The sequence below is a fragment of the Lacerta agilis genome, chromosome 9 (genome assembly GCF_009819535.1).
Source record: "Lacerta agilis isolate rLacAgi1 chromosome 9, rLacAgi1.pri, whole genome shotgun sequence".
Classification (NCBI taxonomy): Eukaryota; Metazoa; Chordata; class Lepidosauria; order Squamata; family Lacertidae; genus Lacerta; species Lacerta agilis.
This window is the reverse complement of record NC_046320.1, coordinates 72,591,602-72,605,565: the sequence shown is the minus strand read 5'-3', so window position 1 is coordinate 72,605,565 and position 13,964 is coordinate 72,591,602. Positions and strand designations below refer to the sequence as shown.

The following is a 13,964-nucleotide window of genomic DNA, read 5'->3' as shown; positions in this document are numbered from 1 at the left end:
TTTTATGGAAAATTGACACTGCCGACATGCCCCATGTCTGGATTTCTCTAAGGTGCTACTGGAAAGAATTTTTTATTTTATTTTATTTTGTTTTGACTATGGCAGACCAACACGGCTACCCACCTGTAACTGGATTTCCCTGGACATTTTACCAGTTTCCGCCAGGACCCTCCTGCCGACTGCAGTATTCTGGATATGTCCGGGAAATTCTGGACGTATGGCAACCCTGGCTGAAGGCAGGAAGTCAGGGCATTTGTTTATTTATTGCATTTGTATGAGGTGTTAGGGGAGGGATGGTATTTCTGGTGGGGGACATGTCCTGTTCCTTCTGGAATAGTTTGTGCACCTTTGGTCTCCACTCTGCTCTCTTACAAGAATTCGAAGGTCTCAAATACTGTATAGAATAAATGTTCATAAATGTACAAGGCAAACACATATGTTAAGTATATAAACCAGGTGTCTGATTGACCTCAGATATTTGAGGCAAGGATCTGTGTGGTGCCAGTGTGGAGCCAGTGTGGTGTAGTGGTTAAGAGTGGTAGACTCGTAATCTGGTGAACCGGGTTCGTGTCTCCACTCCTCCACATGCAGCTGCTGGGTGACCTTGGGCTAGTCACACTTCTCTGAAGTCTCTCAGCCCCACTCACCCCACAGAGTGTTTGTTGTGGGGGAGGAAGAAGGGAAAGGAGAATGTGAGCCACTTTGAGACTCCTTCGGGTAGTGATAAAGCGGTATATCAAATCCAAACTCTTCTTCTTCTTCTTCTGTTCAGCTGAGCAAACTGTCAATATGTGTAAGAGATTCAGGAACTGAAGTATTTGCCATCTCCAAGGAATGGCCAGGCTACCCAGAAAATGCAGTCAAGTAAGGCATTATCCTTACTCACTTACTTACTGCAAAATATACTGCAGTATTCCGGATATGTCCGGGAAATTCTGGAACCTAGCTGAAGGCAGGAAGTCAGTTCCTTCCCTTGGATAAGCCGTTCCTTTCAAGATGGAGCGATTGATTGGCGTTCCATCTGGCTCTGGCTTCAGCAACCTTACCCCACATACGACCACTTGACCTCTTTGATCTGCAGAATGGGTGCCCCATAAAACCCATTTGACATTTCATAGGATTGTAGAGTTGGAAGAGGCCCCGAGGGTCATCTAGTCCAACCCCCTGCAAGGCAGGAACCTCAGCTCAAGCATCCGTGAGGGATGGCCACCCAGCCTCTGCTTCTAAACCTCCAAGGAAGGAGAGTCCACCACCTTCCATCCCACTGTTGAACAGCTCAGAAAGTTTTTCCTGATGTTTAGTCGGAATCTCCTTTCTTGTAACTTGAAGCCATGAGTTCGAGTCCTGCCCTCTAGAGCAGGAGAAAACAAGCACGCTCCATCTTCAGTGTGACAGCCCTTGAGATATCTGAAGGTGTCTCTTGTATCGCCTCTCAGTCTCCTAACTCAGTCTTCTAGCGTGGCGGCACCTGCACTTTGGAACTCCCTGCCTATTGACACCGGGCAGCGGTGCCTTCACTGTACTCTTTTTGGCGCTTGCTAAAAATATTTTTGTCCAGACAGGCCGTGCCAGATGTTTAGAAAACTGCTGCACATTTTAATCTGTTTCTAAATGATTGGTGGTTTAACTTTTCCAAAGTCTTAAATTATTGTGGTTAATTTTTCTCGTGGATAATTTTCTTGTTCCACCTTTTTGCTAAACCGCTTTGAGGTCGGTTGGTTTTTGCAATCAAGAAGTGCATACGTTTTACGAAAATAAATAAAAAGGGCCTGGAAGGCGGCCTTCCCCAACTTGGACCACCCACAGATGTTTTCGCCTACATCTCCAAGCAGCCCAGCCAGCCTGCGCAACCAGCTGTGCAAATAGCTGCTGTCGGGCTTCAGGATGAGGCCAACGTGGAGCTGAGTTTGCTGCTGCTGCTGCTGCTGCTCCTCTCCAGCCTTCATGATCCCAGTCTCAAACCTCGGAGATGCAGATCCGCCTTGACATCCGTGCGATTGTCAAATGTCTCTAATTACGTGCATTTTATGTTCCTTTACCTTTTCTAAAGGACTTTTCCTGGCTTGTGCCTCCAATGTTCTCTGGCTTTTCTTTCCCGAAGGGGAAATGCTGTGATTGTCGCAGGGAGGGAAGGAAAAGGAACGCCTGCCTTCCAGCTTCTCACCCAGAGCAGAGGCTGCCTCCGTGACATTTAAGGGGCTCTGGTCGGATGCAGAAGGTCATCTGCTGGAGACCCAGAAAGGAGCCGGTTGGGGTGACGGCTTGGGGCTGGACCAAGAAGTATGCTAAGGATCAGCTACTCCACATGCCAGGCGGCTGGAGACGGGCACCCCAAGCTGCTTCCTGGGTTCAGCTGAAAATATCACATTAACTGGGCTTTATCCTGCTGAGGGTCAAAAATATGGAGGGCCTGGTAGGCCCAAAGACCCTCTGGATGTTCTTATATTTCCCTACCCATGGTACAAATGGAGGGCCACAAAAAGGACAGAGGCCCCCGTGGTGCTAAGTCCGTGGCAGCTCTTTCACACATGTAGGTCATCACTTGATCTTGTTTTTCTGGGCTGGTCAACGTGGACTTGGGAAAAAACCCCAGGAACTTTCTCCCCTCCTCCTTTTAAACGTCTGCTGAAGACTCTTCTGCGGCTTTTTGGACAATATTGCAACTAATTTTGATCCAGTTTAGAAATTGCAATATTTATACGACAGCTGCCTTGATCCCCTGCACTTTTCCCTTTCATTTTTTAAAAAGATGCAGTAGAATTCTGTGTGTGTTTGTTTGCCGAATGAGGCAAGTAATTAACAGGGCAATGCAATTGTATCAGTACACTTTCTTCAACAGGCAACTTCTGCTTCTGCATCTACTCATTCCTGAAAATGAATGAAAGAAAGAAAGAAAGAAAGAAAGAACATTTAATTAAACAATCTGTGGCCTTTTAAACTGTTTTTAAATTATTTTTGTTTGCTATCATGGCATGTATTTTTGTGTTTTTATATTGTGATTCCGGGATGAAGGGTGGTATAGAAATTTAATTAACAACAACAATTGTTAGCGACACAAGGTCAACATTACTGGTGAGCCTGGTGCTCGCTTTAATTGCAGAAGCATTGTGGCAGTGCAGTTAGGAGGGGGCCCCAGGGGTCATCAAGTCCAACCCCCTGGCAATGCAGAAACCGTATAATTTGCAGCTGGAGTGGCACATGAAAGATGAGCAAGTGAAGTCAGTTATGATTGATTGGGCAAAAGATGTGAGTCACAATATTATGATGAAGGACTGGGAAAAACTGTGGAAAAATGGTATGAAATTTACTGCGTGTAATGTTTTGAAAGAGAACATGCTAAAAATGATGGTATTTAACACCTGTGAAATTGGCAAAAAAATGCATTACTCAGCTGATATTAAGTGTTGGAAATGTAAAGAAAAAGAAGGCACCCCTTTCCACATGTGGTGGACATGCCCCAAGATAAAAGACTTCTGGGGAAAAAATTATAACAAACTGAAAAAGGTGTTTAAAAACACTTTTACTAAAAAGCCAGAAGCCTTTTTGCTTGGAATTGTAGGAGATGAGATCCCAAGGAAGGACGGTACATTCTTTTTGTAAACCACAACAGCAGCCAGATTATTAATAGCCAGGTACTGGAAAACGCAAGATATTCCTACGATAAATGAATGGCAAATGAAAATGCTTGAATACCGCATATACTCGAGTATAAGTCGACCCAAACATAAGCCGAGGCACCTAATTTCCCTACAAAAATGTGGGAAAGCTTATTGACTCAAGTATAAGCCGGTTTACCTTTGCCACTGTGGTAGAGGAGGAACGAGCAGCCCAAAGCAGCCCTTTGGGCTGCTCCTTCCTCTTCCTCCTTTGCTGCTGTGGAGCTCACCCCGTCGCAGGGTTTCGAATCGCCATTCTTCTGATCAGCAAGCCCTAGGGCTCTGTGGTTTAACTCACAGCGCAATGTTCCCTTGTGTTATACAGAGAAGGCTCAGATCCTGTCCTGTTTAAGCAGGAGCCAGGGAAAGTGAGCACCTGTGGGGTTTTAATACCCCCTTAACTGATAGGCTTTCTGCCTTCTGGGGTCTAAAGTTTGCATTTATGTGAGCAGTTCAGGAATGGAACAAGCTGCCTGGGGAGAGTAAAGAACCGCCGTTCTTGTACACTTCTTAAGGAATGGTTGACTTGAGTATAAGCCGAGGGCAGCTTTTAAAGCACAAAAAGTGTGCTGAAAAACTAGGCTTATACTCAAGTATATATGGTATATGGAACTCGCCAAGATGACTGGAAGGATCTGTGACCAGAAAGAGGAGAAAGTAGAAGATTAGAAGAAATTTAAAGAGTATTTGAAGAAATGTTGCAACATACAGAATACCCTTATGGAAGTACAGTTAGGTTATCAGTGACTTATATACTTTGATGTTTTGCAAAGTATTGATTTTATTATTATTTACAATTTAAATGTCTAGAAAAAGAACCTGCTACAGGAGAGAAATGCACAATGAAGCTCAGAGGAGGGGTTTGGGGGAAGTCACCATAGAATGGAAAATTTCAGTGTAATGATTTGTGAAATGTATGTGTTTTGTTTGTATGTCTTGTTTTTCTTTTGGATGTTCTGTTGTTCTCTTATAAAATATATATATATATATGTAATAAAAATTATTTAAAAAGAAAAAAACAGGCATAGCTCCCCCTGCAGTGCGTCCTCCGAGCCGCCAGAGGCCCCCGCAGCGCTCTCTCTCTCTCTCTCTCTCTCTCTCTCTCTCGGTCGACGCTCCTCTTTGCCGCGCCTCCCGCCTCCCTCCGTGTCCGACCACTTCCTCCTCGGCCGGAAGTGGCGGGGCGGAGCCTCCGCTGCCGATCCGCCGGGTGAGGCGAGGCGACGACGGCGACGGCGACGATGTGGTTCATGTACGCGCTGAGCTGGCTCGCGCTGCTCATCCAGGCCGCCTTCGTCACGCTCGGCATCGGTGAGGAGGCCCCTCGGGGCGGGGCGAGGCGAGGCGGGGCCCGACCCCACTCCCCCCCTCCCTCCCCCCCGCATGCCCACAAGTGGTCTCTCCCTCCGCGGCCCGTCCAACCTCTCTCCTCCCCCTCCCCCCCTTTCGAGAACGGCGATGGTACGACCCGACTCTGGCTGGCCAATAGGCGGTCGCGGCCTCCCTTCCCTCGCGCCCGAGGAAGGCGCGGGGAGGGGGCGTGGCCGGGCAGCTGCGCCTGCGTGGAGCCTCCCCGTGCAGGGGCAGTCTACCCCTGAGAAGCAGCTGAGCTTCGTCAGGCCAGCGGCCTATCCAGTCCAGCCTCCTGCTCTCACTTTTGTTGTTGCTGTTCAGTGTCGTGTCCGACTCTTCGTGACCCCATGGACCAGAGCACGCCAGGCACCCCTGTCTTCCACTGCCTCTCGCAGTTTGGCCAGACTCATGTTAGTAGCTTCGAGAACGCTGTCCAACCATCTCATCCTCTGTCGTCCCCTTCTCCTTGTGCCCTCCATCTTTCCCAACATCAGGGTCTTTTCTAGGGAGTCTTCTCTTCTCATGAGGTGGCCAAAGTACTGGAGCCTCAACTTCAGGATCTGTCCTTCTAGTGAGCACTCAGGGCCGATTTCCTTGAGAATGGATAGGTTTGATCTTCTTGCAGTCCATGGGACTCTCAAGAGTCTCCTCCAGCAGTACCAAGTGCCTATTATGGGAACCCGCAAGAGCCCCGTCTCTCCTCCTGCGGTTTCCAACAGCTGCTGTGCAGAAGCATTTCTGCCCCCTGCCGTGTAGGAGAAACCCAGCCTGATGGGCGGGGTGTAAATAAATTATTATTATTATTAGCCCTGCCTTCCCTCCTAATCCTCTTTTTTTCTTGGGATCTCCCGCTAAGGCCCGCTCCTCCCTCCCATCCTCCCAGATTTATTCCTGAACTTGGCATGGTCCATTGCCGCAAATAGGCGGCCTAGGGACTGGCCAATTGGGTTTAGATGCCTTCGAAAGCAGATTAGAGCAATTAATGGAGGATCAATCCCTGGTCTTCGGCAAGGGAGGAGCTGGTCTCTCTCTGATTATCGGTTGCTGGGGGCAACGCAGGGGAAGGCCTTCATGCCTTGCTTGCCGGATTTCGGGAAGAAGCCCCTTAGTTTGCACCCCTGCAGGAGGGGCATGAATTTAGGATGAAGTGAGGGTGTCGCTTTCGGTCAGTGGCTGAAGTTGCTCCACCTCTGTACTTTCACTCATTCTGTCCTGTTGTCTCCAGAGACTTTGTCCAAAGCTGGCACTGAATAAACCCTCTGAGGATGGAAAGAACATGGCAAAGGAAATTTAAGCACTATAAGGAAAGCTCGCAGAATAAAGCATTGTTTTGCTTGCTGTCTAACTGTTGAAAGTAATGGAATCCTTGATTGCTAAGACGAGGGATCTTGAGGGAAGACATTGAGTTCTTTTTAAAAAGAGTAACAATCGCATATTTGTTGTGCTGCAAGCTGGTTTTCTGGAAAAGCTCAGAGATTTGAAATCTGAGGTGTCGATGATTGCAAACTGAGTACAGTCATACCTCTGGTTGCATCCGCTGCGGTTGCGTTCGGCATGGGTTACGAACGTGCCAAACCTGGAAGTACTGGAACGGGTTACTTCTGGGTTCGGCGCTTCGCACATGCGCAGACGCAGCGCTTCAGGTTGCGCTCTGTTCAGGTTGCAAACAGGGCTCTGGAACGGATCCCGTTCACAATCAGAGGTACCACTGTATTTGGCCTCAGCGCTTGATGTGAGCTGGGCATGTGAAACCCCAAACTCCACTTCCCATGGATCCACCAAAGGCACAAGACCTGGTGTTTCTTACTGTCTTTGGAGTTCATAAATCAGAGAAGTTGTAGGAATTGTTGGTCTCAATGCACCCACCCACTCACCCACCCACACACCCCGGCTGTGTTTGTGTCCCAACCAGCTCCTTTTCTTCTCTCTTCCAGCGGCTGGCTTGTACTACTTGGCCGAGTTGATAGAAGAGTACACAGTGGCAACCAGCAGGATCATTAAGTACATGATCTGGGTAAGTCTCTGGCTGCCTTTGGAAGAGTTCCCTGCGCTTATCTTATCGATGCCATCCAGTGGTGCAAGCCTGGCTGGCACAGTGAAACCAGGAAGGCCAAAATAAGTGCCGGGGGGAGGAGTTCCTCAGACGGCTTATTGGGGACGGAGAGAGAGAGTTGCCTGGCAAGCATCTCATTCCAAACAAAAGCTGAACTTGAAAAAGAGTTGTTGCGACAAGCCTAACAGCTTCTACGATCTTGCTGTCTTTCCTGCTGGCTTCTCACAGCTGCTTTGTTCCTTTCACGTTATTACTGCGGTATTTATATTTATTCAATGCATTCAGCTGCAGTCCTAACCCCACTTACCTGGGAGCAGGCCCCACTGAATTCAGTAGGCCTTTTGTTGCAGGCGTGGTTCAGATTGTGCTCATGGTGACTTTTCCCAAGAAGTCTCAAAGCGACTTACAGAAATAAGTGACTGGTTCACTTTTGCTTGGGAGAAATGTCTTGGTGCTGGAAAGAAGTCTGTGTCCACCCCAGGCAAGCCTCCTTGGGGAGAGCATTCCATCAGCCACTTCAGAAAAGGCCCTTTCTCTCTTTGGTACCCTCTTATGCCAGTGGTTCTCAAAGTGGGATTACCTTGGGGCTAAGAAGCAAGGGCAGGCAGAGGGCGATGGAGGTGTAAATGATTCTCGGGCTTTGAAAAACTGGTATCACTGGATTAAATTTATCCATTTTCTTGAATTAATGAAACTAAATTGTTTTAATTGGATTTTGAGGGATTGTGAAATTAATTGTTGCTATTTTGAATTTTATTGCGTGATTACATTCCTTCATGGGTTGTGCAAACTGCTATTGTGAATACTGTAATGCTTTTTATGGGGTGGGGTGGGTGGCACTGGGAATGAGTTTATGGAAGCAAGGTTTGGGAATGTCTGCTCTAAACTAAGCTTGCATATATTTGTGTAAGCTCCCCAGAGGGGATTAGTTTTCCATGTGCATCTAAACGGATGTAGAGCTGGCAGGGTGGCACAGACCACAGAGAAACCAGACAGGGATCTTCCTTTTCTCTGCAGCCTGCTGACGTTTTCCCCGTGGCAACGGCTTTCACTGACAATGGTGTCTCTTAGTTCTCCACAGCTGTGCTGGTTGGGCTGTACCTCTTTGAGCACTTCCCGGGCCTCATGGTGGGAGTAGGCCTCTTCACCAACCTGGTCTATTTTGGATTGCTGCAGACCTTCCCTTTCATCATGCTCACCTCTCCAAACTTCATCCTGTCCTGCGGTGAGTGCCTTTCAGGTGCTGAGCACCAGATACAACAACCTCTAGTGTCAAAACAGCCTGCCTCTGCTGAATCTCGTCAGAATCTGGAGGGTCTCAGCTCTTGCTGGAATCGATCTCGTGGCCAAGGAGCAAATTGCTCTGTGCTTGTCACTGTGTCCTTGCTCTCCCAGTTGGGAGGAAGTGGGAGTCTTTGAGCAGGAGGCTTGTCCCTTCAGGGGGAATCCCTACATGGAAGTTGGTGCAATGGATTGATCTGGGAAATTGTGCTGGCATGTAGACAGGCCCTAAGGCTCCATGGGCTGAGACTGGCTGCTTGAATGCTTCCTGGAAGGCTGGACAGCCCAAATAGATGCCACGGTATAGTGCAGCAACTGGCCACTCCCTTGGTGTTGGATCTGTTCTGGAGGTTTAGGCAGCTGCAGGAGGAGACTGGAGGAGGCTGTTGGCCTCATATAATGAGCGAATGAAGCTGGGATTGCTTCATTTATCTCCTCTGGCTGGACTGCTCTTCTGTGCTAAGGTCAATGTTCGGTCCTTGGAGCTCCACCCTTCACTAAAGCAAAGGTTAAATGTGCATATTCTTCCTGTTACCACCCCCACCCATCAGCATTTACAATGCAAACTTGCCTTCTTGCTTATTACTCTGTAAAACACATTGAACTCTGAAAGTACCATAGAAATAATAATTCAGCTTCGTCAACGAAACTAGGGTGTTTTTCTCCCCTCCTTTTTTTGCATAGTGACTCCGTTCAGTTGCTTCTGTTTGAACCCAAGACTCAGAGGTTTCACAGATTTCTGGGGTTGGAGTTTCGATCGCAGGAACTACCGATGGAATTGGTGGCGATGGGCAGGAGGGAGGCATGGCTGAATCGGTATGCTGCTGGAGGTGCCGCTTCTCATCTTGTAATTTGCTTTTTCTTTGATTGGCAGTGTTGGTTGTGCTGAACCACTATTTAGCGTTCCAGTATTTTGCGGAAGAGTATTACCCGTTCTCAGAGGTAAGAGATGCCACTGGCTGTCTTGTGGAGCTTGGGCATTGGGGAGGAGGGCAGAGGTGAGCTGCCATGGTAAATAATAATTTTTAATAATAATAATTTTATTATTTATACGCCTCCCATCTGGCTGGGTTTCCCCTGTTGGGTCTGCACCACATTTTCTAGTTCCTTTGGACCTAGCCAAAAGACAGCTGAAAGGCTTGAGAGTCTCATGGCAAAGTGTTTTTATGCTGGCTCTGGGTTGTTGCTGGTTTTGATGTTGATCTTAAAGCACCCTTACTGCAATCTGAAGGGTGTCGCCATCTCAGCAGGCAGCCAGCTCTGTTCTATCACTTTGGGCAACGCCAAAATGCTCCCATTTCGTGTTGCGTGTGTAGCTTCTCTGCTAAAAAGAGAAAGGGATCAATCTCTCCCATCTGATCTCACACTTGCGCTGCTAGCTATTGAAACTGCCTCTAATTCATGGAGGAGAGGGCTTTTGATGGCTACTAGCCAGGATGGCTCTGCCCTGCCTTGGAGGCAGCAGTGCATCTCGATACTGTTGAATGTTACACTTTAAGGTTCATTACTGTTCCACAGAAATATCTCTTTAAAAGAAAGAAGGAAATGAACTGACCTAGTTTTGCAGCTGTGGGGCAGTACAGCAGGTGATGTTAAGTTTGTATTGATTTAAGGCATATCAGCAATCGGATACAGTATATAAGGAGGTCTGCGTACCTCTCTCAGTACCCTGGGTGGTGGGTCACTGGATGGGTCATGTTTCTGTAATGTTCTTATAGCTAATGTAATTTCTGTTATTTTTTTCTTTTATTAAATCCACTCCTAGTTATGCTTTACAGTCTCCTCAACCTTTTGTTGCGCAGTTGCTCAGCTTAAATATGCCAACAGATACAAGGTGCTGGAAACCAAAGGAGGGGAGAGGGCTCTTGAGTTCGAATCCTGCTTGCTGGTTTCCCACAGGCATCTGGCTGGCCCCTGTGAGGACACAGTCCTGGGTACTAAGACTCTTATCAAAGGCACGTGGATCTCTCATGTGGCTTTCTGGGACCCTGTGGATTTTACATATTTATTTGCAGAGGAGGGTTGGTTGCAACTCTTCTTGATGCTCTCTCCCATGTTTCGCCCCCAGGTGCTTGCCTACTTCACCTTCTGCCTGTGGCTAATCCCCTTTGCCTTCTTTGTTTCCTTGTCAGCTGGGGAGAATGTGCTGCCTTCCACAGTGCAACCAGGAGGTGAGTTCCCCAGGCACGGCCTTTACAACCTCTGCCTTCCCCCGGCCTGGTGTCCTGCAGGTGTTTGGGAATTTCTGGGGAGGAGACGTTTTCAGCTCAGCCGCAGAAGTACAGTCTTTCTGTGCTAAAGGTCCCAGGTTCAGCTCCTGGTGCCTCCAGGTGAGGCTGTGGGTGCCCCCTGCCTGAAATCCCAGACAGGTGCTGCAAGCCAGTGCTTCTGGACCAAATGGTATGCCTTGGTGGACGGCAGCCGCTGGCATGATGGGAGTTGTAGTCCAAAACGTATTTCTGCTGCTCCAGAGAAGCGGACACGGAGCAATGGATTCAAACTACAAGAAAGAAGATTCCACCTAAACATTAGGAAGAACTTCCTGACAGTGAGAGCTGTTGGACAGTGGAATTTGCTGCCAAGGAGTGTGGTGGAGTCTCCTTCTTTGGAGGTCTTTAAGCGGAGGCTTGACAGCCATCTGTCAGGAATGCTTTGATGGTGTTTCCTGCTTGGCAGGGGGTTGGACTGGATGGCCCTTGTGGTCTCTTCCAACTCTAGGATTCTATGATTCAGGCACTAGGTTGGGAAGCCTGCTAACCAGAATGGTGGGAACTCTGTAGCAGGTTCTGCGGCTGAAATAAATGAGTTGTATTATTATTTTGCATTCCCTAGGTCAGGGGTGGCCAACTTCCAGGAGACTGCGATCTACTCAAGAGTTAAAAACTGGCAGTGATCTACCACATTTGGGAGTTCAGGTCAAAGTTGTTGAGCTTTTTTTTTAGGAAGGAAGGCCCTGTTTTGGGGGGAGGTTCTCGTAAAAGTTGTTGAGCTTCTTTAGGGAAGAGGAAAGTGACATTGAGCTTTTCTTTAGGAAGGAAAGCCCTATTTTTGGTGGTTCAGGTCATTTTGGGGGTGCACAGCAAAGATCTTGAGCTTTTTTTAGGGGAGCAAAGTTTTTTAGCTTCTTGGGGGGGGGAGCCACTCATCTACCGGTGATCTACCACAGACGTCCAGTGATCTACTGGTAGATCACGATCCACCTGTTGAACATGCCTGCCCTAGATGTATAGCAGAACTTGCTGGAAAGAATGGGGTGAGGCGGCGGCAGCTGTGCAAGTCAGAGCTGGTGGCGACTGAAATGGTTGGGGTTGGACTGGTCGCTTTAGATCAGGGGTCAGCAACCTTTTTCAGTAGGGGGCCGGTCCACTGTCCCTCAGACCTTGTGGGGGGCCGGACTATATTTTGAAAAAATATATGAACGAATTAGAGCCAGTTTGGTGTAGTGGTTAGGAGCGGCAGACTCGTAATCTGGGGAACCGGGTTCGCGTCTCTGCTCCTCCACATGCAGCTGCTGGGTGACCTTGGGCTAGTCACACTTCTCTGAAGTCTCTCAGCCCTACTCACCTCACAGAGTGTTTGTTGTGCGGGAGGAAGGGAAAGGAGAATGTGAGCCGCTTTGAGACTCCTTCGGGTAGTAAAAAGCGGGATATCAAATCCAAACTCTTCTTCTTCTTCTATGCCCCACAAATAATCCAGAGATGCATTTTAAATAAAAGCACACATTCTACTCATGTAAAAACATGCTGATTCTTGGACCGTCCACGGGCCGGATTGAGATGGCGATTGGGCCTCATCCGGCCCCCGGGCCTTAGTTTGGGGACCCCTGCTTTAGATTTTAGGAAACTTTAAGCTTGCCGATGCCACTTTAAGGACCAGAAAGTTGACTTTCTGGATATGTGGATGCACAGAATGCCAAGAGAATGCCCTGTCCTACCTTCAGCCCAGCCAGCTGATCAAATCTCCTAGGCAAAGGGGTACACTCCCAATCAGGACTGTTGAGCGATGCCTCTTAGGAACTACAAGTCTCATAGTGCAGTGCTTGAAGGCAACAGCTACAGCAGAACACACACTCTCTCTCTCCCTTCCTCCCTCCCTCCCTCCCCCCCCCCCTTGATGATGTGATGACTCCCTGGGTTTTTCTTTCCTCAGACGATGTGGTATCGAACTACTTCACGAAAGGCAAGAGAGGGAAGCGGTCTGGCATCCTGGTCATCTTCTCGTTCATTAAGGAAGCCATCTTGCCCAGCCGCCAGAAGATGTATTGAGCCCTCCTCCCAGCCGCCCCTCAGCGTCTTCTGTTCACGAGGGATCACACTCAACCCAAGTGAAGCGAGAGGTCCCTGGGCCTCGGCCCTCCCCTCACCCTTTCGCCTGTCCAAGGGACGCGTTTGGGACGGAACAGACCGTAAATTGCTGGCCCCACTCTCTGGGGTGGTTGTGCTTCCTTGACAGCCTGCTTGTGAAGTGTGTGTGGCCAAGGAAGCAGCAGCCCTGTCCAAATATGGATCCTGCGTCTCTTAAACTAGATGGAGCCCCGCAGTGGGCTGTTGCCGTCTTCTTCACATTGAAAAGCCAAAAACATTTTGCAAAAGGTGCTTTTGTCCATGGACTCGTGTCTTCCTTGGTGTGAAGGTGTTCCGAGGTTTGTCCGGGGTTTGAATGGACTTTATGATCGACACACCCAAGCCCTCCCCACTGCCAAGATTCTTCCAAAGAGTTTTATTTGTTGAAATCCACGGAGAAGCAAAGGAGAGATTGGCGTTTCATAGACACTTCTTGTTCAGAACATATCGTGACTTTGTAGGGGAGGTGCGGGCAGGAGCCCAGACTTCGACGTGTCTCTCTCTCTCGTTTTTTGGAGGCAAATCTGTGATCAGCATTTGTGCAAATGGATCCTCGCCTCAGTGACTAGGAAGCGGGAACCCCCTTTTGCCCCATTTTGATTGGGGAGTCCTTTCTTTCAAGGATGCTTTGGGGGGGCGGTGTGTCTGGAGGCTGTAGACATAACTTCATTTGGCAGTCTAGGGATGATCATTTGCACAGATTTCCTAGAGCTGCACTGTTCTTGCAGCACTCAAGGTAATAAATTGAAAGCCCCGTTTTAAAAAAAAGATTGCTGGCATATCTCCTCCCCCCAATTCAGCGGTTTTAATAACCTGGAAGAACGCCTCCTTGAGTGAAAATCAAGCTTCACAAATACCTGAGAACATCGGGAGAAGGGCAAATAAGAAACCTGGAGTGCAAAGGGCCTTTTGTTTTTGTCCAGGTGTGGAATCTGGTTCCTCCGGTTTCCATTTGGTTTCTTAAGCTGTGGGCAGGCACCTCCTCAAGTATTCTGGGATGGTTTCTGAAGATGGTTTCTGAAGAAAGAGGGCTGTGCTGCTGCCACCCGCTGTGTTGTGGATGCTGACGACAATGCCACGTTGTTCTCTCTTAAATTAATGGACGTTTTGGTTTCTGTCTGAGCACACAGTCTGTGTTAATAAAGGTGTTAGGTGAAATTTGCCTTAAAAGCGAAGAAGGGCGAGCTGCTCTCTCCTCTCACGGGTGCCTGGCGGAAGTAATTGGGATGGCGGGGTGTTCCTCTCTGGGCTGTTGCTTCGGCCCAAGGACTTGGAGGC

The 13,964-nt window shown here is 48.5% G+C and overlaps 1 protein-coding gene across 3 annotated transcripts; it reads left to right on the top strand.

The window, feature by feature from the left end:
- Nucleotides 1-4,828: 4,828 nt before the first annotated feature.
- On the top strand, nucleotides 4,829-13,861 carry TEX261 (testis expressed 261). 3 transcript variants are annotated; one of them, XM_033161096.1, is made up of 6 exons: nucleotides 4,829-4,967; nucleotides 6,944-7,023; nucleotides 8,134-8,287; nucleotides 9,218-9,285; nucleotides 10,476-10,514; nucleotides 12,493-13,861. In XM_033161096.1, exons 1-6 carry the CDS (start codon nucleotides 4,898-4,900, stop codon nucleotides 12,790-12,792), a joined length of 711 nt encoding a protein of 236 aa, XP_033016987.1. In that variant the 5' UTR covers nucleotides 4,829-4,897; the 3' UTR covers nucleotides 12,793-13,861. The 3 variants fall into 3 exon arrangements, with proteins under 3 accessions (XP_033016987.1, XP_033016988.1, XP_033016989.1); XM_033161097.1 differs by having other exon boundaries at nucleotides 10,412-10,514; nucleotides 12,493-12,650; XM_033161098.1 differs by lacking the exon at nucleotides 9,218-9,285 and having other exon boundaries at nucleotides 10,412-10,514; nucleotides 12,493-12,650.
- Nucleotides 13,862-13,964: the final 103 nt, after the last annotated feature.

Bases quoted from the DNA above. Each gene is read 5' to 3' on its own strand.
- TEX261 (XM_033161096.1), top strand. From the start codon at position 4,898: ATGTGGTTCATGTACGCGCTGAGCTGGCTCGCGCTGCTCATCCAGGCC. The intron at 8,288-9,217 runs GTGAGTGCCTTT...TTTGATTGGCAG, and splicing joins AAACTTCATCCTGTCCTGCG to TGTTGGTTGTGCTGAACCAC. The intron at 10,515-12,492 runs GTGAGTTCCCCA...TTCTTTCCTCAG, and splicing joins TTCCACAGTGCAACCAGGAG to ACGATGTGGTATCGAACTAC.